The sequence below is a fragment of the Pristis pectinata genome, chromosome 15, assembly GCF_009764475.1.
Source record: "Pristis pectinata isolate sPriPec2 chromosome 15, sPriPec2.1.pri, whole genome shotgun sequence".
NCBI classification, from domain to species: Eukaryota; Metazoa; Chordata; class Chondrichthyes; order Rhinopristiformes; family Pristidae; genus Pristis; species Pristis pectinata.
In genome coordinates, this window is record NC_067419.1 from 17,093,778 (window position 1) to 17,117,148 (window position 23,371).

At 42.6% G+C, this 23,371-nt stretch overlaps 1 protein-coding gene across 2 annotated transcripts in view; it reads left to right on the forward strand.

Annotated features, from left to right (window-relative positions):
* Nucleotides 1-211: 211 nt before the first annotated feature.
* Nucleotides 212-23,371, forward strand: part of wnt7bb (wingless-type MMTV integration site family, member 7Bb) — a 108,361-nt gene continuing 85,201 nt past the window's right edge. The window contains exon 1 of one of the 2 annotated variants that reach the window (XM_052029996.1): nucleotides 212-230. Coding sequence is in view for 1 of the 2 variants with exons in the window: in XM_052029994.1 (XP_051885954.1) it covers nucleotides 22,033-22,103 (71 nt within the window). In the remaining variant the exon portion in view is untranslated. Of the gene's footprint in view, nucleotides 231-21,505; nucleotides 22,104-23,371 lie in introns of those variants that run through there. The other variant, XM_052029994.1, reaches the window with a different exon arrangement.

Below are 23,371 nucleotides of genomic sequence, written 5' to 3' on the forward strand. Positions count from 1 at the left end.
GTTTGAACCTTATTGAGTACTTAATTAATTAATCACCACTTGGGCAGCAGTGGTCTCAAGTTAAAGGAGAATAAAAATCAACCAGGATTGCTAAATCAGTTGCACATGTAGTGCACGTGAAATAAAAATAGTATTGGTTTCAATCACAGCTTTCTTCAATTTGCTAATCAATGTCCAGAGACTGACTGATGTGGTGACTCACACTCAATAGGAACCAGCACCTTCAGGAGGTAAGTACATTTTGAAAATCTAATACATTCTTTTATGTGGCAGTGGTTTAATTACTGCTGGTAAATGCTGATTATATCTATACTGATCAGTAAAATTTTACAAATGAGTCAATTATTTAGAGATTCTATTTCTGAAATTTTCTAGAAATTTAACTGGGTATGTATTAATCAAAGTATTTGAATTGATGAGTTTGTTATTGAGTGGAAAAAAAAGTTCATAACTATTAATTTGTCAGGAATATACGGAAAGAGTTCTGGTTGTCTGTATGTATGAGAAGTGAGTAATTATTTTCAGTACGATGATTTCTAAACTGGTTTTAGATCCTGAATGGGACAAATGGTACTATGGGCCATTATAGTATAGTTATAGTGTGTAAAATAATCTGCTTAAAAGAACATTGGACTTGAGGCAGTTTTTTTTTTGCTGTGTCACGTAACAGCAGTATAACTTTTACAAAAACATTGAATTTTCAGCATGCTTGATCTCCTTCTTTGTGGCAGCCTTTAATGTGAAACACTTTGAGAAGTGGGCCTGAATTGGGATGCCTAAACCATGAATGCTAGGACCAAGATGGAACTCGCACCTTCCTTCTCTGATGGATAATTGGGCATCATGGTGGTAAATGTGTACTTCAGGGAAACATTAGGGTAGTCAAGATCCCAATCAAGGGAAAGACCTTTGCCTGATTGTGGAATCATTTCTTCCACAGGTGAAGATTAATGTCTAGCTTCAATGGTAACCCCTTTGAAGGGTGGAGGTGCAGGGCTCTTTAATGTAAACTCAGGCAGGCTATCCTCCAGTTGAGCTCTAGTTTCCTGACTAAGGTATGAGGTTTCTATAGCACAAAAGTGCTCTCTAGTGTGCAGCAGGAATTTCAAAGGTTACAGAATTTGTTACATTATTGAAGAAACATGCCCAAGAAATTCAGTTCATTATGTTGAAGAATTCCCATTGGGACACAGAGTCTAAACTCAAAGGAAGTTGCTGTTAATCAGTGAAGTAAATCAGGCAGGCATGGTAGTGTAGCAGTTAGCATAGTGCTATTACGGTGCCAGTGACCTGGGTTCAATTCCAGCCACTGTCTGTAAGGAGTTTGTACACTCTCCTCGTGTCTGCGTGGGTTTCCTCTGGGTGTTCTGGTTTCCTCCCACATTCCAAAGACGTACAGGTTAGGAAGTTGTGAGCGTGCTATGTTGGTTCTGGAAGCGTGGCGACACTTGCAGGCTACCCCCAGAACACTCTACGTAAAAAAAAAATACATTTCACTGTGTGTTTTGATGTGCATGTGACTAATAAAGAAATCTTATAAATAATGAGACGTATTGAGTGAGAAAAATCTTCAATAATTAAATTCTGAAGCAATGAAACTCCACACATTTGAAATATTTTCAGGGCCTTAGAATTCACATCCTCTGCAAGCAGCAGTCTAAAATATCTTCATCTGCATTTATTGGATAGCTTGTGTTAAGAATAGCAATTTTGCACCCTTAATTATAATGTTGAATTTCCCAGTGAAGTAATGATGCAATAGAGCAATGGTAATCAAACAGTAACTTCTGGTTTACTGCATTTTATTGTGGACATACAGATGCCAGAAGTTGCTTGATTTATTCTGTAATATCTGAGTATTGGTATCCTCACAATTATTCTTAATGGTAAATACAGCCTAATGTACAGGCCAGCAGCTTCAAACCAAAGTAATTTATTGAATTGTTTTTTTATTGTCACATGTACAAAGGTACAGTGAGAAACTGGTTTTGCATGCCATCCATACAGATCATTTCATTACAAGAGTGCATTGAGGTAGTTCAAGGGAAAAGCAATAACAGAATGCAGAATAAAGTGTTATAGTTACAGAGAGAGTACAGGCAGACAATAAGGTGCAAGGCCATAACGAGGTAGATTGTGAGGTCAAGAGTCTGTCTTATTGTACTAGGGGACCGTTCAATAGACATGGCAGCAGGTTAGAAGCTGTCCTTGAGCCTGGTGGTATGTGCTTTCAAGCTTTTGTATCTTCTGCATGATTAGGGGGAGGTTGAAGAGAGAATGTCCAGGGTGGGTGGGTTCTTTGATTATGTTTGCTGCTTTACTGAGGCAGTGAGATTTTTATTCAGTGCACGTAGAATTTTCTTACCAGTAGCTGTGAGCTATGCAATAACCTGAATTTGAGGGTGCAGGGAAGATGAATATTCAGATTGCAATGCCCAATATAGGCATAATGGGAAAGTAAAACTCTCCAACAATTTGTTTTTCCTGACAATTTTGGTTAAGAAGAATGTTAGGAGAGAGGGTGGGTGGCTCAATAGGTAGAATATGGTGTTGCATGTGAAACTACTGCATGGTTCATGACTTTCATCTCTATTTTGTTTTAAATGTAGGCATAGATATGGAAACAAAATAGAAAAACTATATAGTTGTGTAGTGAACCAATGTGGAGCAAAACACAGGAAAATCTGAAAATGTATAAGGCAGCTAGTACCTGTGGGGGGGGGGGGGGGGGGGGGGTGGGGGGGGAGAGAAGAATTGCATCAAAAATGGTCAGAGATTGAAAAGCAAAAAGAACTGCAGACACTGGAAATCTGAAAACATAAATTGAAAGTGCTGGAAACACTCAGCAGGCCAGGCACCATCTGCAGAGACAAAACAGAGCTACACCTGATGCTAATGATTGCCTCCCAGAAGGTGACATGACCATCAACCCTGCCCTTCCCCTGCACCCAACCCCACAAAGGTACTGCCTGACCCACTTCATACCCCTAGTATTCTCTGCTTATAATACCAGAACTGGCCAGTTCTGACACAAGAGCTGATCTTCACCTAGACTTCTGGAAAGGTTGGTTAGCTAAAATTGTTGAATTTGTTGTTCTAACCCAAGAGCTGATCTTCACCTAGACAGAAGATGAGATATTGCTCCTTGAGTTTGCACTGGATTTTTTTGAAAGAAATCAAAGATGGAGAGATCAGAGTGGGATGGAGATTTAAAGTAGCAGGCAACTGAAAGCTCGATCATCTTTGTACACTGAACAGAGGTGTTCTACAAACTGATCATCCAGTCTTTTTAGTTTCTCAGATGTAGGTGAGACCACAATATGAGCATTGAATTCCGCACACTAAACTGGAAGAAGTGCAAGTGAATGTTTGCTTCACCTGGATGTAATGTTTACATTCCTGTACAGTAGGAGGGGAAGAGGTAAAAGGGTAGGTGTTGCATCTCCTGCAGTTGTATGGGGGAGTCCCACGAGAAGGAGATTGGGGACAGAAGAACAGACCAGGATACTGCAGTGTTAACAATCCCTTTGGAATTCAGAAAGCACGAGGGAGGGGAAGATGCGTTGAGACACGGTATCACATTGAAAGTGTGGAAATTAAGGATGATCTGTTGAATGTGTAGGCTGGTGGGTTGGAAAGCGAGGATAAGGTAAATCCTATCCATGCTGTAGGTGAAGGTTGAGTTGTGAGTGCAGGAATTAGAACATGTGGTTGGGAGCCCTGTGAACTGTACCAGATGTGGTGAGGAAAGAGGAAGAGATCTTTGAAACACTTGTGTGGAAAAGTTCATCATCAGAACAGATGCAATGGAGCCAGAGAAACTGCAAGAATGGAACAGAGTCCTTACTAGAAGCAGGGGAGGGAGGGCATGTGGTCAAGATAACTGTGGGAGTCTGTGGCCTTGTAATAAATATTTGTTGCTAACCTGTTGTGAGATGGAAGCAGTAAGGTTGCAAAAGAGTAAGGAAGAGTCAGAAATGGATCATGTGGAAGTGAGAACAGGGTGAAAATTGGCAGGGCTTTCTCACTTTCAAATGGTCCATCTCTGACCCTTCTCTGCATTTCTCTTCTTGTCCTCTCTCCTTCTGCCCAGAGAAAGTGTAGGGTGCCCACTTTCTGCCTGACCAGCCTCCACACATCATACTCACTAATTTCTGCCACCTTCAACAAAACATCACCAGATAAATCTTCCTTTTACCTCAAATTTCAGCATTTTGAAGGAACCATGCCCTCTGCAACTCCCAGGTTCAGTCTTCCATCTGTGCCAGTACCCATTTCCCTTCTCACAGCATCTTCCTATTCAGCTTAGAGATACAACACCTGGAGTTTTACCTCTTCCCTCCCCAATGTTCAAGTATCCAGGTGAAGCAACGATTCACTTTCACTTCTTCCATATTGGTGTACTGCATCAGTACTCACAATGTGGACCCCTATGCTTCAAAGAAACTAAGCCCAGATTGCTGACAGTTTTGCAGATCATCTCCATTCAATCTGCAAGTGTGATGGTGTGCTACCAGTTAACTGTAATAGCAGAGAGATGTGACATTCTGCAAGACAATGTTTGGCCTCACATGCTGTATCTCGTGATTTGAAAGTTCCAGTAAATCCCTTGACTGCACTTTATCCATTACGTCCTCCTTTAACCTGGCAATTCTCCATTTGCTGCCTAATGTCCCTGTGGTCAAATCTTACTGTGTCAGTGACTGCACATTCTCTGTTGTGGCCCTTGCTGGGCTCCAAAGCTCAGAGGACGTTGATCAAGAGCACATTGTGCATCAGAGCAGTTTGCTTCAATTGAAACAACAGGGTTGGACCATGCAGGTCAGGATTTGTAATGGCACAAGGTTTTGTGTATGGACACTTTACACATTCTTAGCAATTTTCAGGCCTTTGGACTTGGGTGATATTGGGGATAATATTTGTTCTTGGCTAGAACATTTGACTGGCAAATGGCCTTTTAATTTGAGTGGAGTGGTGAAATTAAGAATTATGCCAAGCAGTAGAGTGTGGACAAGACTCTATCAGGGACTGCTTGTCTTAGTCAAAGGGGGTGAAGCAAAAAGGGGTGGCTATCATTTTACATTGCTGAGCTGCTGGAAGATAATGAACCTGATGGAAGTGAGGCCATTCTGTGCAGCAATGTGTACTAGTCCTCTAGTGCTGCCTGTATTTTCCTCTCCCTCCTGCTCCCTATCCAAAGAATCTTTGTCAATCTTGCCTTGTGTCACCATGTTATCCCAATTTTATGTTCCCACTCTTGCCTGCTGCAAAATCACACAGTGCCACAGATTAATTCTGTTAAGACGTGTTTATTAGCAGTATACTGCCAGGGAGAATTCTCCTGACTCTCATGTAGAGTCTTTATCGGAGGTCTCCACAATACAGAGGGGAAAACATCAATTTATACAGTTCTTGTCACACAATGCGACTACCCCAATTTCAATTGGGGAGCCTAAGATAAAAGACAACCCTCACACTCATTGTCTAGGACAAACCTCACAGTTATTGTTTAATATAATTGGCTTACAATCAAGTTCCAGACACAATCACCACCTGGTCCACCTGGACTTGAGTCAGGGGCTTGCGTGCATGGTATTTTTTCATTAGTTATATGTACAGTCACAATTTCTTAACCCTTTACTTCCTCATTCCCTCCTTTTATCATATCATGATAACCTAGAGGGGAGCCGAGAATGGGGTCGAGAGCTTATTAGTAAAGACCTTGCAACAAGTATTTAAACAGGTTAGCACCACACAGCATACTATAATAATAATGATTAACACTACTGCTCCATGCAGCAGGTATGATGTCCATGATCCTCCTAGTAGCCACCTCAACCAACCCTCCCCTCCTGCAAGTCACTGCCTAAAGTTATCTACTTGCTTCTGAATGTCCTGAATGGCATGGGAAATGTTGTAGGACTCATCCCTAACATTGGTGACACATTTGGCCCCTACTATGGCACATACTCCTACTTGCTGAGCCAACTGGTAGTCCACAGCATACCAGGTTTGTTGGGCATAAAGTCGAAGTTCTGCCATTTCCTGGTTCATTGCCTCCAGGCCCTTTAGGGTACTGTTTCCCAGCACGGTCAGTCCACAAATAAGGTAGTTCCGGTTTTTTGTGGCAATAGTTCCTGCCGAACCCCCCCCCCCCCCCCACCCCCCGAGAGAGAGAGAGAGTACTCAGAAACCCATAGCCTAATGATGATAAGGGGGAGCCCATTGTAACAGGATCCCTCCATTCTTCACAGAACTCCTCACTTACTGACTGCGCCACAAGTCTTCGTCAGACATGAGCCTTCTGGGGGCAGGGGACCGTGACCGGCCCAATTGTTCCTATCGCAAACCAGGCTGGCAGAGTGGGGGTGGCAGTAATATAAGTACCATTGAAAAGGAACACATACCCTTCCTTGGCCCGGTAACAGGTTACATTACCCATTTGCTATGGACTGGGCATCTGAGAATACCAAGAGATTCCAGCAACATTCCTTCCATGATTTTTCAGATAATTTTCCCTGGTTAGCCTTTCCAAAGAGACATTAGACAATTTCACATGGGTTCTGTTCCCTTCCCCACAAACCCATCGCTCCCCTGCAAGTAATTTAACACACCTAGTGGTGGCACATTCACATCTAAACCATCCTCCCCTAAATTCACATATGCTCTTTATACAGGTGGTGGTGGCACATGATATCGTGTGCAGTACGATTGCTATCCCACAACCCCATCCTTTACCGTTGAAGTAGTGGGGGAAGGACTGGTAGCTAGTTGTGCTACTAGGATCTGCTGTTCTTTGCAAATATTTACCCGGCAACACCCTCCCGTAAGGTCCCTTCTGCCCAATACACTTTGTTTCTGAATATTTGTATTTTAAGAGAGACCTGGGGCTCCAACTTGGTGTGGCTACAAAAAGACCTTCCACTGATTCTGCCAGGGGGTAGCAAACGGTGCGATTTCCATGTAGCTGCATATGTGTTTTATAAAACAAATTTTCCTCGAATGCCAATGCAAGAGTACTAGTAATGGCAAGAAGTCCAAATCTAAGAAACATCATTTTCCTTCCAGTGGCCATCGTTTACAGTCACTCAGATGAATCCAACGTTCCTGGCCCTGTACTTTCACGGCTGTAGGAGTTTGGAGTAGTATCTGGAAGGGGCCTTTCCACTGAGGTCCCAATTTAGGGCGCTCCCAATCTCTTATCAGTACTGAATCTCCAACTTCCAGGTCAGGCAACTCCGCATCCTGTCCTTCCTGTGGTTTAAAGGCGCTCTTCACCTGTGAATGAAGAAACTTTAAAGAGGATGTAAGCTGTCTAAAATACCTTTAGTTCGTTCCCCATGACGTTAAGGTCAACCTGGGGGGGGGGCGGGGTGTCGGCACCTCATGGGGTTCTTCCCAGATGTCCATAGAAAATTTCGGCAGCCGACACCCCGGTAGCTGAGTGGGGGGTAATTCTCATGTGGTATAATGCTAATGGGAGAACCTTTTAGTCAATTTAGACCTGTCTCTGATACTAATTTAGTTAATTTATACTTCAGGGTGCCGTTGGCTCATTCTACTATACCCACTGCCTGAGGGTGGTAGGTGCAATGGAACTGTCGTTCGATATGCAGAGCCTCGCACAGCTCCTTATTTATTCTCCCTATGAAGTGGGGACCATTATCTGAACTTATCTGTCGGGGTACCCCAAACCTTGGTACGATCTCTGTAAGCAATAACTTTACCACCGTTCAGACCTTATTGTTGGTGGTTGGAAAAGCTTCAATCCATCTAGTAAATACATCAACGATAACAAGACAGTGCTTATAGCAATGTACACATGGTAATTCAATAAAATCAAGTTGTATACATTCAAATGGACCACCTGGCAAGGGGGTTTTGTCTGGGGTGCATCTCACCCCTTTCCCAGCATTGGTTTGTTGGCATATTAAACACGATCGTATTTTGCCTTGTGCTGCTTCCTCCAATCTGGGGTGTCACCAGGTACATAGTAAAATGTTACTCATTCCCTCCTTGCCAAAGTGGGTGTCAGAATGCAGGCAGTCAATAAGCATTGGTAACAAGGAATCAGGTATACATACTTGACCGACTGGTGTGGTCCAGAGGCCATGTGACACAGTGTGTACACCCGTGTGCCTTCAATACTTGTTTGTCTGAGTCAGGGGCATCCCCCTGTAAGTGCTGTACAGTGACCATGTCTGGGGTGCCCTGCGTTGTTGTTGTTGGCTTACAAGCAACCGCCTGTTTTTCCGCAGTCGAAACGATATTAGTCCCCTGGTGTGCTGCTAATTTAGCCTCTGCATCTGCCCTGTTATTGCCCTGTGTTACCAGCGAGGTGTCTGAGAGGTGAGCTGAGCGTTTAACGATGGCCAATTTATTAGGGAGGAGGATGGCTTGGAGGAGGTTCTTTACGTAAGCCGCATTCTGTTTGGGGCTACCTGTAGAAGTCAGAAATCCCCTGTGCATCCATAGTTGGCCAAAATCATGGGCGACTCCAAAAGCATAGTGGGAATCAGTAAAGATATTAGCTACTTTGTCCTTGGCTAAAATACAAGCTCTGGTCAGGGCAAAGAGTTCTGCTTTTTGGGCAGAGACTGGGGACTGCAAAGACGCATTTACTTTGGCGTAGCCGCAAAGGCGGGTTCCCTGTTCAGAAACGGGGGAACTACCACTGACATACAAGTTTAAGTCCGCTGACTGGAAGGCCTTATCCGAAAGGTCCGGACTGGGTGCAGTCAAAAAGTGGTTATGCATTAAACAGTCATGTGGTGGATCTTCAAGATCCCCAGGTGGGGCCTCTAGAAAGGTGGCAGGGTTAATGGTGGTGCAGTATGCAAAAGTGAGGAGTGGGTTATTCAGGAGCGCTACCTCATATCTGTTTAAGTGGGCCTGGGTAAGGTGTTGCATCTGATGGGAGGTCAGGAGCGCCATTACAGTATGGGAGAAATAAACAACCACTGACTGTTGCAGGGTTACATTGAAGGCTGCTGTTACCAGGGAGTAGATCGCTGGAAGCATCTGTGAGCACAGCGGAAGTCCCTTAGCAACCTGGTCCAGCTGAGTAGAGTAATATGCTACTGGTCTTTTTCTATCCCCGTGGGTTTGAATAAGGACGACTGTAGCGCAGTCCTCCAGGATATTCACAAAAAGCTGAAATGGGCGATCATATAGAGGGTGTCCCAGGGCCAGGGCACAGGCAAGGGCCTGTTTGAGCTTATCAAAGGCCTCCTTTTGTTCCTGTGCAAGTTCAAAAGGTCCCACGGAATGGCTTGAAGCCAGGGGTGTGAGGTGCTTAGTAGGAGGGCCACATTAGGTAGCCATTGTCTACAGAAGTTTACTAAACCTAAGAAGGCACGCATACCCTTCAGTGTAGAGGGCAGTGGGGTAGCAATAATGGGTGTAATACGTTCAGGAGTGAGCTGCTGCTCAGTTGCACTTACAAGGGTGCCCAGAAATTTCACCTGGCGCTGGGTTTGTTTTTGGTGCCTGACTTATGATTAGGCACATCTCCTGAGGCTTCCAAGGTGTGTATATTTGGATCATAGAATTAGTGCTCGCTTGGGCTGGATCGGGATTGGGAACACTCCCACTGGGGAACTGTCTTTCAGCCTTCGCTCCCTTAACCTCATCCAACAGAGGTGATGGGTCAGGATCTTTAGGGTCGTCATTATCAGTGGTAGAATCGGAGTCATAATTAGTGTCCGTCTGAGGATCTACTAAAGGTCTGTCCCCTACCAAAAAGTTCCATCGCTTGTCTGTGGCCTCAGAACCATTTGTATGCAGGCTTCCTCTCCATCTAAGCTGATTTCTAGTTCAGGACCCAATAGGGTCATGGAATTGTCCTTGGGACGAGACTTGGCCAGCAGTCATTGGTGGTGAGAGTGGAACAGTTTGTGGACTAGTTGCATTATATGGGGGCGGCAGTGAAATTGTAGATAGGGGCCGTGGGTTGGACCATCCAATCCTCCTCATTTTCGTCCGTATCATTACTTTGGAACAACAGGGACATGCCAGACATGTCGGGAAGTACCTCCACTTTATCCTTATTTTCTCTATCTTTATTCCTACGTTTTTCCTTTTTTCCTGATCTACCCCTTCCTTCTCCCTTCTGTTTCTCTTAGCATCGTGGTCTCCACACTGAGACTTCAGAACTTCCCAACTCTTGGGATTTCCTCTTTTATCACATACACTAATCCCCCTTCTACGTGCATTATGTTCCCAACTACTCTGTTTTAGATCTATTTGTCAGGTCTTCAGCCATTTTTCTCCAAGTAGACATTAATATTTTCCATTTTTCCCCTGTATTGCGCTCCCAAATCACCTTTTCTGCCTTTAGACACTTATCCACATCCCAAGTTTCCCCTAATGGCCATATTTCATTTCCCAATTTCTTATTGAGTCATACCGATAATTTATGGAAGTTATTCTCATTTTTCGACCGTAAGGTACAAATTGCTACGATTATCTATAAGATCAGTCTCTTTCCTTCACCCACTTCAGGTTCCTGACCTTCCCGTGGGGGATTTCCCCTCTTAAGAACCAGTCTAAGGCAGGGTGGTAGTACTGGAGAACTGATCTCAAAACTTAAAACTTAGAACCTTAAAATTCACAGCCTTAAAACCCAAAACTGGGGACTCGAACCCCTTACCGTTATTACTCTGAGGACTCAAACCTCAGATAATTTATCTGGAGGACTCTAACCTCCTCTTACCTGTGGCATTCAGACAGGTTCGCAAGGAGTCCGTCAGAGGATATTCGATAAGTGAAGGGATCGATCAGGTGTCCGACTCCCTGAGAGGGATCAAGGTGAATCTTACCTTGTGGGCCCTTCTGTCTCAGGTGGCCATTATCCCTGTTGATTGCTCACACCGCTTCCAAGACCTTGTCTTGGACTCCTGGCTGGCTCGCCAAATTGTTATCCCAATTTTAAGTTCCCACTCCTGCCTGCTACAAAATCACAGAGTGCCATGGATTAATTCTGTTAAAACGCGTTTATTAGCAGTATACTGCCAGGGAGAATTCTCCTGACTCTCATGTAGTCTTTATTGGAGGTTTCCACAATACAGAGGGGCAGATATTAATTTATACAGTCCTTGTCACACACTTAAACAATGCGACTACCCCAATTTCAATTGGGGAGCCTAAGATAAAAGACAACCCTCAGTTTAAGACAAACCTCACACTTATTGTTTAATATAATTGGCTTACACAATTGAGTTCCAGACACAGTAATCACCACCTGGTCTGAGTCGGGCTTGCGTGCGTGGTATTTTTTCATTAGTTATATGGACGGTCACAATTTCTTAACCCTCAACCAAACCACACTGTTGTATACTGTTATGGTGTGCGCAGCAGCACATAACCATTCTAAAGAGGTGTCAAGTATGGAACAAAGGGAACCTCCAGATAAGTCACTTTCAGATTGACCTTGGGCTTGCCCATTGGTATTTATGGAGCACGTATTGTTCTGGTTCAAATGTACTTTGTTGCTTTTGCAATCCTCACTGGGGTCATCAGCTAGTCCCTAGGTGTACTGAGATATGTGAATAGGGGCAGAGTGCCAATAAACAAATGAACAAATCATTGGCAGCTGCCCTGGAATCTTGTGTACTCCTGCAGAAGGATCTTTATGTGCTTACAGGTCAACTGAAGATTAATGAAGTGATGGCCTTCATGATTAATAACTCTGCAATTTTTGAGGTTATCTTGAGAGGCAAATGCATTCAATGCACCTGTACCACTGTGCTTTTCCCATCATTTTACAAGTGTGTTCTAGAAAACTATGAAACTGTGCACACTGCATGAAATTCCAAAATGGCTGTTAATATTGCTTGTAATGATGTATGTAAATTACTAGGCTGCCTCTTAGCCTTCCCATTTGCAGCCTGACTTGGGACTAAATCTAGGTCAGTGTGAGCCCAGGACTTGAGCAGACTGGAATGGCAGGATGCTAACCATTCTTTTCGGGACTGTTGGGCACAGCCAGAAAGATTCACTTTTAGGAATGAAGCCCCTTGAATGAGGCACAAGAGGGTGTATATGCCAGGAATCAGTCCTTAAGGAGCAGAAAGAGCCAGAAATCAAGATAGGTCAGTGGGAAAAGAGATGATGAATGAATAGGATTTGACTTAAGTCAGGATGTGGTAAGTTTTGTTTTATAGATGAGCTGAAGTTTATGGAGGGTGGGGGAGAAAAGGCCGTACAGGAAAATTTAAGTGCTTGTTCATATGATGTGGCTAGGGGACTTATTCTGTAGTACTTTAGGAAATGCCTTTGCTATGTCTATTCAGGGCAATGTATTTATTAATGTACTTTATTCCTCAATTATGAATTTGTCAGATACAATTTATCTTTTACAAATTTGTCTTAATCCTTAATGCATATGCATTGAACAAGTGTTAATGTTATCCCATATAACCTCAAGGGCTTGGCCACAATAAGGTTAAAATGGTTATGGTCTATAGTCAGCTGATTTAATCTTCTGAAAATATATTCTAAAAAATCTGCAGATGCTGGAAATCTGAAAGCATAGCAGAAAATGCTGGAAAAACTTGGCAGATCAGGCAGCATTTATGGAAAGAGAACCAAGTTAATGTTTCAGATTGAAGACCCCTTTATCAGAACTGGAGAAAGAGCAACTAAAGAAACAACTAATGTTTTTCTCCTCCTTTCTGACTTCTGATGAAGGGTTTTTGATCTGAAGCATTAAATCCTGATTTTCCTTCCAAAATGCTGCCTGACCTGCTGAGTGTTTCCAATGTTTTCTGTTTTGGTTTAATCTTCGATTTTTCAGACAAACTTTTCCTAATGTTTAAATGGTCATTTCCACACAATTTTATTATTCTCCAAACTTTTTGCAATAGTCCTTTGCACTATTTTGTTTCCTGTATCTGGATTTTACTTTCTCAGTCACATGAACCAGTGCAGCAACATTGCTCTGTATAATACTTAATAGTTTTTCATCATTAAAAAAAATTGTATGGAAAGCAGATTTCACCTTTTCTGGTGCAATTAAAATGTTGTCCCTAAAAAAAAAACAAGTTTTCTAAACATTTTTTTAAAAAGTGTAAACTGCATTAGTGCAGCTTCCATTTAAAAAGATGCATTGAATCATGACGTGTGTGTCCTGATGTGCAAAATGTCATTGTAGCACACAGCAGAATAGTGAAAGCTATGTCACACTGAGAAGATAACCAGCCCATAAAGGCACAATTTCCACAGCAACTGGTAGCATGCAGGCTAGCATGGGGAACAGGAAATCTGCAGGAGATGTTAGCTCTGCATTTGTTTTCTTCCCCAATGCCAACTACCCTCCTGGATTTGCCTACCACACTTAGCCCCATGTTTCTGCTACCAATGAACTGATCATTGAATTAAATAGTATTTTGTCATTAGCTACATTCTCCAAGTACCACTTGTAACGTTGAGAACTGAACAGTTCCAAATATGTAGGCGCAACCTTCACTGATCATGGGAGGTGCCTTGAGAAATATCCTGATGTCAATAGAGTGACCCTTTAAATCTTGCCTATGGCAAGGATATGGCATGATGTGCATGGTCTCCTGAGACTCTTTCATGATGGTTGTTGTGTGGAGCTTTGAACTCCAATTTATGTTAGCACAGACTGAACCTTCTGTTAGGCCAATAAACGTTATTACATGTGTGTCTTTCTCTGGGGAAAACATTGAGCACAGTAATGTGCATCGCAACTTGATGTGTCAGTCCATTTTCATGATTGGCATGATTTCACCTGGAAATGGTCATTGATGTGATTTCCTCAAGGTGTACTTGCTTTTTGATAGTGTAGCACTGAAAATAAATAAAAGAATTGTGATCCATTTTCTGGGCTATTCTGTTTCTCTCTTTCCAAGAAAGTAAATAAACTCTCATTTTCCCACATTAAAAGTCATCTGCCACCTTCTTGCATTCTCACAGAGCTCTGCTATATTTCATTGCTGACTCACTTTATAGCTCACTTCCTTGTTGAACATCATGTCATCATCAACTTGAATATGTTGCGTAACATCTTTTCATTTGAAACTATTAATAGAAATCATGGATAGTCAAGGACCCAGGTTAATGTCTGTTGCACCCCACCACTAACGGAATAAATGCCCCAATTATTCCTACTGACTTTTAATCGGAACTTTGTCCATATTGATGTTATCCTAACCTTTGAGCCCTTACAGTACATCCTTTTATGTTGCATCTTATTAAGTGCCTCTTGAAAATTCAAATGCCCTACATCCACTGTTCCCACTTGCCTCTCCTGTTTGTACCCCCACCCAAGGTGAAACAGATTGGTCAAATGCCATTTTCCCTTTGTAATAACATGCTGATTTTGCCTTATCACATTATGGTTTTCTAAGTGCCCTTTTCTACACTCTTAATGATGGATTTCAGCATTTTGCTGACAATTGATATCAGGGTAATTGTACTATTCCTTGAGTAAAATTGATGCATTTGCGATGGGATTGTCGAAGAAATTTTGTAAGATCACAATTACTGCATCCACTATTTCTGCAGCTATCTCTCAAAGTACTCTGGAATGCAGGTATTAGTCCCGAAGTCATGCCTATATAGTTGGCTTTATTTCAGTTCAAGACTCCAGTTTCTAGCAGAACTTTTATTTTGGGGATTTGGACATCTCGGGCAAGGGTAGCATTGTCCATCCCTAATTGTTCTTGAGAAGGTAGTGGAGAACAGCTTTCTTGAACTGTGAAGATACTCCCACAGTGCTGTTGGGCAGAGAGTTCCAGGATTTAGACCCAGCAGTGATGAAGGACTGGCAATATATTTGCAAGTCTTTATCTTTCTTGAACTGCATACAACGTTCTGAGTTAGCCTTTTGAGATTCTGCGTATTGCCTTTGAAATACTGCATGACTTAAAGGTTTTTGTCAATCGGATCTTGGATCTACAAACTGTTTATTAGCTCTATGCAAAATTATCATGGTACTAAGTATTGGGCTGTAACTAATGGTTCTGAACAGAACTAGTGGCATCAGCTTTTCAAGCATCAACATGCCCACTTGTGAGAAAACAAATTCGATGGGTCTCAAAAACAAGGACTCTGAACACAGTCTGGCAGTAAAGGATTTTATTTACAAAAGACAAGTGTGGGAAAATGGTAACGTGAATCTCTCTCGATCTCGCTCACAAAAACAATACGATACCTGCCACCTCTTGACTTAGAGCAGGCATGGCTCTATGCTACCAGAGACACTAAAACGCTCCCAATCCTTAAACAGTGCACACCTCACCAATGATCTCTCCATTGCCGTTCCACCATACTCAGCCTGGAGTGAAGCAGGGTGATCCCTCGAAGATGGCAAAGAGAAAGCCAAGCACATGTGGTGCCCTTCATAGTGCTGGAGGGCTGGGTGGTCCAGCCCAAGTAATTTACAAAGGCCAATGGCCCAAGGCCAAGTACAAAGGTACTTAAAGGGGCCAGTGGTCAGGTGTGTGCTGATGGGTGGTGTGGGGCTCAACCTTGATTTGCAGTAATGTGTCTTCCGACCAGGTAATGGGCAGTGCTGTCACGTGACAGCCACGACTCTCCACAATACACCACTAAACTGCATCCAGGACTTGCTGATTGGTGTTGAGATTTGTCCACTACTAAACTCCTCATGGAGCGAGTAGTGATATTTGCCTCTCATTATCCTCTTATTTCTGCAGCAGTCAGACATAATGTAGGATCTGAGGCCCCATTGATTTTAACGTTGCTAGACCTGTAGATCATTAAGATAATTTATTCAATTTTAATTTTTTTTAATGTCATTAATGACATTGGGAAAACTTCAGTGACTGCTTTGTCAGAAGACAAAGCTCAACCCCCAACAAGCCTTTTATCAGTGGCCTTTGGGAATGGGACCTCTGCACTATGCTGCCCAAGTCATCAACTGAACCTCATTGCTGGACTCAAGGATATGGGCCAGCAAGATTGATCCAATCCGAATGTGGGTGTGTAGGGCCTGTGAGCAATAATTCTAGGTGGCAGACTCAGTCTAGCACACTTGTCTCCATCAGAATGTAGTATTTTCAATGCCATTCTGGATCCCAAGAATGTAAATGAGATACAGAACTCTGGTATTATTGTAGAATAGGAAATACGATGTGTTCCAAATGAAGGAATGGGACAAAGCAACTGAAAGTAGTTGAAATGGGATGCTTGTAATTGAAAGCCTTGGGAAAATTATTTAGCTTTTAAAAAGGGGCAAGCAAAACATGAACAGAATTGTGTGGCTGCAAAATTTACTTTCCAGCATGTTTGAGGCAGAAACATTTTAGATAGCTGGATGAAGGAAAGATTTGAAAAGGACTGAAATGGTGGGGGTGGGTGGATAAATAAAATCAAATTGTTTTCTCACTAGAAGAGTAAGTGACACAACAGTTGCTGGGCTACAACTCCAGTTTATTTTGTATTTCTAGGAAGTGAACCAAATCCCTGTCTCCCAATGGGTGGATGACACTATTCAATCATTAAAATCATAGAGCCATATAGCACAGAAACAAACCCTTTGGCCCAACTCGTCCATGCTGACCAAGTTGCCCATTTGCCTGTGTTTGACCCATATCCCTCTAAACCTTTCCTATCCAAGTACCAGTCCAACTATCTTAAATGTTGTAATACTCCCTATCTGGGGGAACTTGCCCTTCCGCTGCCTTTTTAAATACTTCCCCTCTCACATTAAGCCTACACCCTCCAGTTTTGGCCTCCCCTACCCTGGGGAAAAGGCTGTGACTATTCAACATCTGTGGCCCTCTTGGATTTAATAAACCTCTACAAGGTCACCCCTTGGCCTTCTACACTCCAGGGGTGTAAAATTCATAGCTTATCCAACCTCTCCTTGTAACTCAAGCCCTCCAGTCCTGGTAACATCCTCAAATCTTTATTGCACCCTTTTCAGTTTAATAACATCCTTCCTATAGCAGGACAGCCAGAACTGTAAGCAGTACTCCAATTATGGCCTTGCCAATGTCTTGTATAGCTGTAATGTGATGTCCCAACTCCCATACTCAATGCCCCTACTGATAAAGGCAAGTGTGCCAAATGCTGCCTTCATCAGCCTGTTTACCCATGTTGCCATTTTCAAGGAACTATGTACCCCCATCTCTAGGTCTCTCTGTTCTACTACACTCTCCAGGGCCTGACCATTTACTGTGCTAGCCCTGCCCTGGTTTGTCTTACCAAAATGAAACACCTTGCATTTGTCTAAATTAAACTCCATCTACTATACCTTGGCCCACTGGCCCAGTTGATCTGGATAATGTTGTAATCTTCTTCACTTACCACTGTAAGACCAGTTTTAGTGTTGTTTGCAAACTTGCTAACCATGCCATCTACATTCTCATCCAAATTGTTCATATAAATGACTGAACAACAGTGGACCCAGAACCAATGCCTGTGGCACAAGCCTCCAATCTGGAAAATCAACACTCTACAACCACCCTCTGTCTCCTACCATCAAGCCAATTTTGTATCCAATTGGCGAGCTCACCCTGGATCCCATGTGATCTAACCTTCTGGACCAACCTACCATTGTGGCACCTTGTAGTAAAACAAAGAATTCTTCTGGTATCCTGGACCATATTCCCCCTTAAACCAACACCAGCAAAATCAAATTCTGCTCTTTCCTCAAACTGCAATGTTGAGCAATTTTTGGAGTTGCTTTTGGTGTTTTAAATGTAAGCCTTTCTTGCTACCTCAAAAGCATTACTCTCAGAATTTTGCAAGCAGTTCAAGAAAAATAGAGTTGGAAATATATTGCTGGTCCTTCATCCTTGCTGGGTCTAAATCCTGGAACTCTGCCCAAAAGCACCAGGAGTATTTTCACCAGTTCAAGAAAGATGCTCTCTACTACCTTTATCAAGAACAATTAGGGATGGACAATTAATTCTGTCTTTGCCAGAAGTGCCCAGATCCCAAAAAAATTGTTTAAAGTTCAAGAAGAAACTAGAGTCTTCAATTGAAATAAAGCCAACTATATAGGCATAACTCCCTGTGACTGATGCCTGCATCCCAGAGTTCTTTAAAAGCAGGCTGCAGAAATAGTGGATGCATAAATCATGATCTTACAAAATTAATCGGACAATCCCATCATGTAGCAAATGAAAGGTAGCAAATGCGTCAATTTTACCTGAGGGAAAAAAATGGAATTATAGTACAATTGACCAGGTATCCGTTGTAAGCATCAATTTTACCTGAGGGAAAAAAATGGAATTATAGTACAATTGACCAGGTATCTGTTGTAAGCAAAGTGCTGAAACTTAGACTAATTTTTGCATCCTCAAATGATAAAGTAACATAACCCAGGGGCAATACATGGGGTCATCGAAGCGCTCAATACATGAAATTTGACCTGAAATATTGAGTTTGTTTCTTTTCCCGGAGATGCAGCCTGACCTCCTGCGTACTCCAGCATGTACTGTTTTTGTTTTTATTTTGGATTTCCAGCATCTGCAGTTTTGATTTTCACTTATTGATGAAATTGCTTGCTTAATAAAATAAGTGTAACAGTTGTAAATCAGTTATTTGTTTTCTGTTAAAAATGGATGAAGTGCGCACATAATCATAAAACCATCAAGGTGATAAGCACCCATTTTGCTTGTACGTAGATGTGCTAACTTGCTCTTGAGTGCAGAAGAGGAAGGGTTGAAGGTTAAATTTGTAATCTGAACAAATAGTCTTTCATTAATTAGAAAAGTTACTGACAACGATGTTGTTGAGGAAGGTGGCAAAAGTGTTCACAATGGAAAAAATTACAAAACAAGGATTTGGAAGTCACTGTTACCTTTGGTTATTAATGAGGCGGAATAGGAGTCTGAAAGATTTCAGTTTGATCCTAACCGGTTGTGAGGGAGCATGCTGCCTTCCCAATTTCTACAACAGAGTCGCGTCAACACAAGCAATTTGCAGTAAATCTCTAATAGGATTTAAATTATCTACTTGAAAAGCGTCAGATTACAAATTGCTAATCGAAGCAAATTGCGCAGCACTTCGTTTGCTAGATGGCAGTATTGACCTACAGTCAGATCTGTCCTGAAACCTAAATTTAACCAGTGGGGTTGCAGCAACAGTGTTCACTTGGCACAGGGGGGCGTAGTGTCCAGTAATCCGAATTCCGTGGGTACCCCGCGGAAAAAAAAACACTACTGAAGGCTGCCTTGTATGGGAAATTAAAATAGATGTCTAAATATCAGAAGCAAATAGGTCGTCCGTCACAGCCCGTTACACAGTTTGATTACCTCTTTAAAAAGTCAATTTAAAATAAAAGTGTAATCTTTTCCTGCCTCAACGTCGTGTGTTCTCTTTGCTGATGACTTTGCAGTGAGGTTCACTACGAGTTTAAACATTTCCACCCAAGTTTTGGTTGGAATCGGGGGGGGGGGGGGGGGGGGGGGGGGGGGGGGGGGGGAATTGGCCTGGTTCTTTCAACCTAAATGTGACGTATATTTAAGACACACACAATTACTTAATATTCGATCCAATTGAAGCGCACAAATCAGTAACTGGTGCGAAAACCGTGGGACAACAAACCAGTTGGACAGACCGTGATGCGCAATACTGGTCCTGGAAGCCCAATAAATGGTGGTCAGGCAGAAACCAAACCCGAGGACTGAGAGGAAGTGGTTAATGGTGTGGGATAGCAAAAAGCTTAGGGTAGGTCAGCGGTGGAGGAAGGTGGGCGGACGGAAGGGTGCCGTGGGATGACAGGATCGCAGTGGGCAAAAAAAGGGGGAAATGTAAACACGAGAATGGAAAACCGTGAAGAAATGCGGGGATAATAGCATAGTGATGGAGGAAAGAGTATGTTTTGGGTGGAGAGGCGGTGGTGGGCTAGGAAAAAATCCAGTGGCCCAAAGCGACCAATCAAAGAATAAAACTGGAGGAAAAGAGAAAAATGCGTCAAGGAGAGAGGACAAAAAATGGTTGCGGCCTAGCTGTTTGTTTGTTTCCAATATGAAACGTGCAGGCTCAAACTAATCAACAATTTACGATAACAGATCAATATCTGTTAGATATTTGGCGAGATCGGATATACATAACATTAAGGATCGAATGGGAACTCGGGCAGAATCCGGGAACTGCTGTGCGGAAAGCAGGTAGACTAAAATCACTGACTACACACACACAAAATATGCCATAGTCCCTGATCTACTTCCACTTGCAATGTTCAATCTACTGTAATAAATTGCTGTATAAATCTTCCCCGGGTGACCGGCACAGTTTACTCCCAGGTAGAAATTATATGTTGTTCATGTTAAGAAGCAATTTGTATGTCAACGCTCGAGATTAACTACAGATGATGTGTGACTGCGAACTCCAAGGGTTGGGGATCATATTCAGATTGACATGTTTCATTAGATTAACGAGCTGATGTACAGTAACAGGCTGCTTAATATTTGACGCTCTTTTGCTGAAGCCACTCATGAATTGCGCCTTCGCGGCGTGAGCCCTGCACATGGGATCCTTCCACAGATAGCAGACTTGGAGGCAATAAGAGCGGCCTCCTCCTGAAAGCCTGGCTCTCAGAAATAATCATTTAATGTTGACAGAATTCCGTCACTTCGGTGTAACTGCGCAGATTTAGCCATATTGCTAAACGAATACTGATAGCAATGTGATTATTTTCCTTCAAAGCAGTCGGCCTTTCCGTTCTTTCTTCGAAATGAAGATTTTTTTTTGGAGGGTGGGTGAGTGGGATGGGGAAAATTCAAGTGCAGTTAAAGTTAAGACAATGATTCATTTGGATCTATGTCTATTTTGTAATTAAGTACCATATCAAAATTCTCGCCCTCCCCCCGAATAAATTAAATGTAAATAAATTGTAGGATTGGAGAACTGCAAAAATGTAATTGTGGGCATTTCTCCCGGATGGAAATTTATTGCAGGATTTCCTGACCATCTTCTGTGCGTAGAACTGCGGGAGAGAGCGTGCTAAGAATACTCTATCTTGCTGAAACAGGGTTAAATACGTTGAAGAACGCAAGCAATAATCTAAGAATGCGCAGTTCGCGTATTCGCACTAATAGCAATTACTGTTCATTTTTGGGAATTATTGGACTATCAGATTCTCTCATTCGAAGTGAAATAATTGCAAAACATCCCAGTCCAGAATACACACATCTCTTTGTGTCTCCCTACATTTGCCACAAAGGTATACGTGCTGCTCTGAAATATGTGTCAGCATTGTTGTTTTCGATAAAAGAGCACGAAAGAAAAGGCTTTATGTTCTACATAAAATCGTGGACGTTTTCATAAACGCATTAGATAAAGCAGGGACACAGTGAAGAGTGTTAATGAGAACCCCCTTTCAATAGCACCGTGTTTATCTCGCACAACCTGTCGCATTCTATCTCTTTAGTTGGCAGTGAAGAGCTTTTCGAACAAAAGTAACACGTGTTTTCGTGAGCTATGGGCAGCAGCTTGCTCAGACATCGTTTTGCTATCTTGATTTATTGGAGGCGTATCTCTCTGTCTGCATCTCCCTCTTTTTCCTCTTGTGTGACGACCGTGCCGCTCTGCAGCAAACCATATCAGCAGGTAAATGGATGTCATCAGACGGAGTTCGAGGTGAACGAGTTACAAGATATTTTAAACCAACTCCAACGGGCGATCGTCTACGACAATCCAACAGTTCAACAAAGATATTAGGTAGCCGAACACAGGAGAATTCGGGACAAGTTAACAACACATGCAATGCAATGCCCGAGCAGACCCGGAATAACCCTCTGGTGTCCTTCCTTGGTTACACCGTGGAGTCGGTCCGTTTCCCCATCTTTATGTGAGCTGAATATAAATGGGGAAGGGATCCACATGGAATTGGAAGGATATGAGTGTCCCATCATTGATACTGCGCAAGGGAGCATATTCTGCAGTGATCTGAGTCTCGCCCGACCGATGAAACAGGGCTGTTAATTTTTTATGAGCCTGCTTGTGGTTTTGTGAATCTGCTTCTGTGTCTTTTAAATTTCGATAAAATCGCAGAATTTGAGCTTTTCGGCGAATCCCTGATTCTAGAACATGCACAGGAACTTTCGACGGTGGATTCTGTTTGTCTTTCTCTGCCTGGGTCTCATCTACGTCAAGTTAGGGTAAGTGGAGAAACTAACATTTTGTTGGAAGGAGGAAACCAGTGTGTGTGTTTGGGGGGGGGGGGGGGGGGGGAAGAGTTGTGGAGAGGTGAATTAATGTTGTATTTGTACTAAAGCATCACGTTATAGGTGGATGGTTCATTGGCTATGAATGGCAAAGGGAATCTGTTCTAGCTATATATATTGTGTATTCTGGATCTTTTTATGTAGGGATGTATGGGGCCGCACTCATTAAGAGGTTATTTCTATATATGATGTTGGTCATGAAATGAATTTGTATTGAATCTCTCCTAAAAACGTCATTAAAAATCATAATCAGTTGATATGAGATCTCTAGCAGTCAGATTCAAAGCATAGCGAGCATGCAGGCCTGGGCAGAATCACCGATGCTATCCATCATACATACGTGTTGAAATTACCTGACAACTGGTTTGCCTGCCCTTCTCTGATGCAATAGATTGGAGTAAAGTCGCGTTTAGCGCGGGCAGACCGCCGGAGAAGAAAGAGCAGTATCGAAATAAAGAGATCGAAGTTGTAGAATTTGTACGCGGACACCTGCTATCCGAAAATCGGGGTCTTCGGTTTATCGATTTAATGCGTAGTTTTTCTCACAATAGACAGGTTGCGCTTTTATGAATATTTGGCAACTTCTTTGCCTCTATGCCCTTATTAGTTGCAAGGCTAAGTTGTATTTCCACATTCCTCAGCACTAACCCAACAGTCCCGGTTTGTTAGAATGCGCTGCTACCTGTTATCCTCTCTGAACTCAAATACTTTTGGCTGCTGCATAGTTGTGGGATTTTGTATGAAGAATGCACAACGTTTTTTTTTTTGAGAGCCGGCTAAATCCCCATCTCTTGAAAAGGCCAGTCGATACATCTGATAATTGCATGGATGCGTTCCGAGTTCAAGGATTGAATGAAATGTGGAGATCGGTTAGCAACATAGATCAAAATGAGACAAACAAAATTATTGTGCCAGAAAGAAACCACCTAAGGCAAAGGGTTTAAACAGCCCCGATTCAAGCTCAGGACTGAACCGTGCTAATTTTCAGCTGAAATCCCAGATAAAAATCCTCAAAGAATGGTTGATATTTAGATCAATTGTTATTTTTTTAAAAGGAAAGGCTTGAGCCAAATTATGCAGGATTATGTTCGCTCTGATCCACAGTGAGTTATTTCCCTCCCCTGATCTGGAAAATACAACAACCACCTTGTTAGCAAAACCAATCCTTGCTTATGACCAGCCCTTTAGCGCAAAGGGGACTG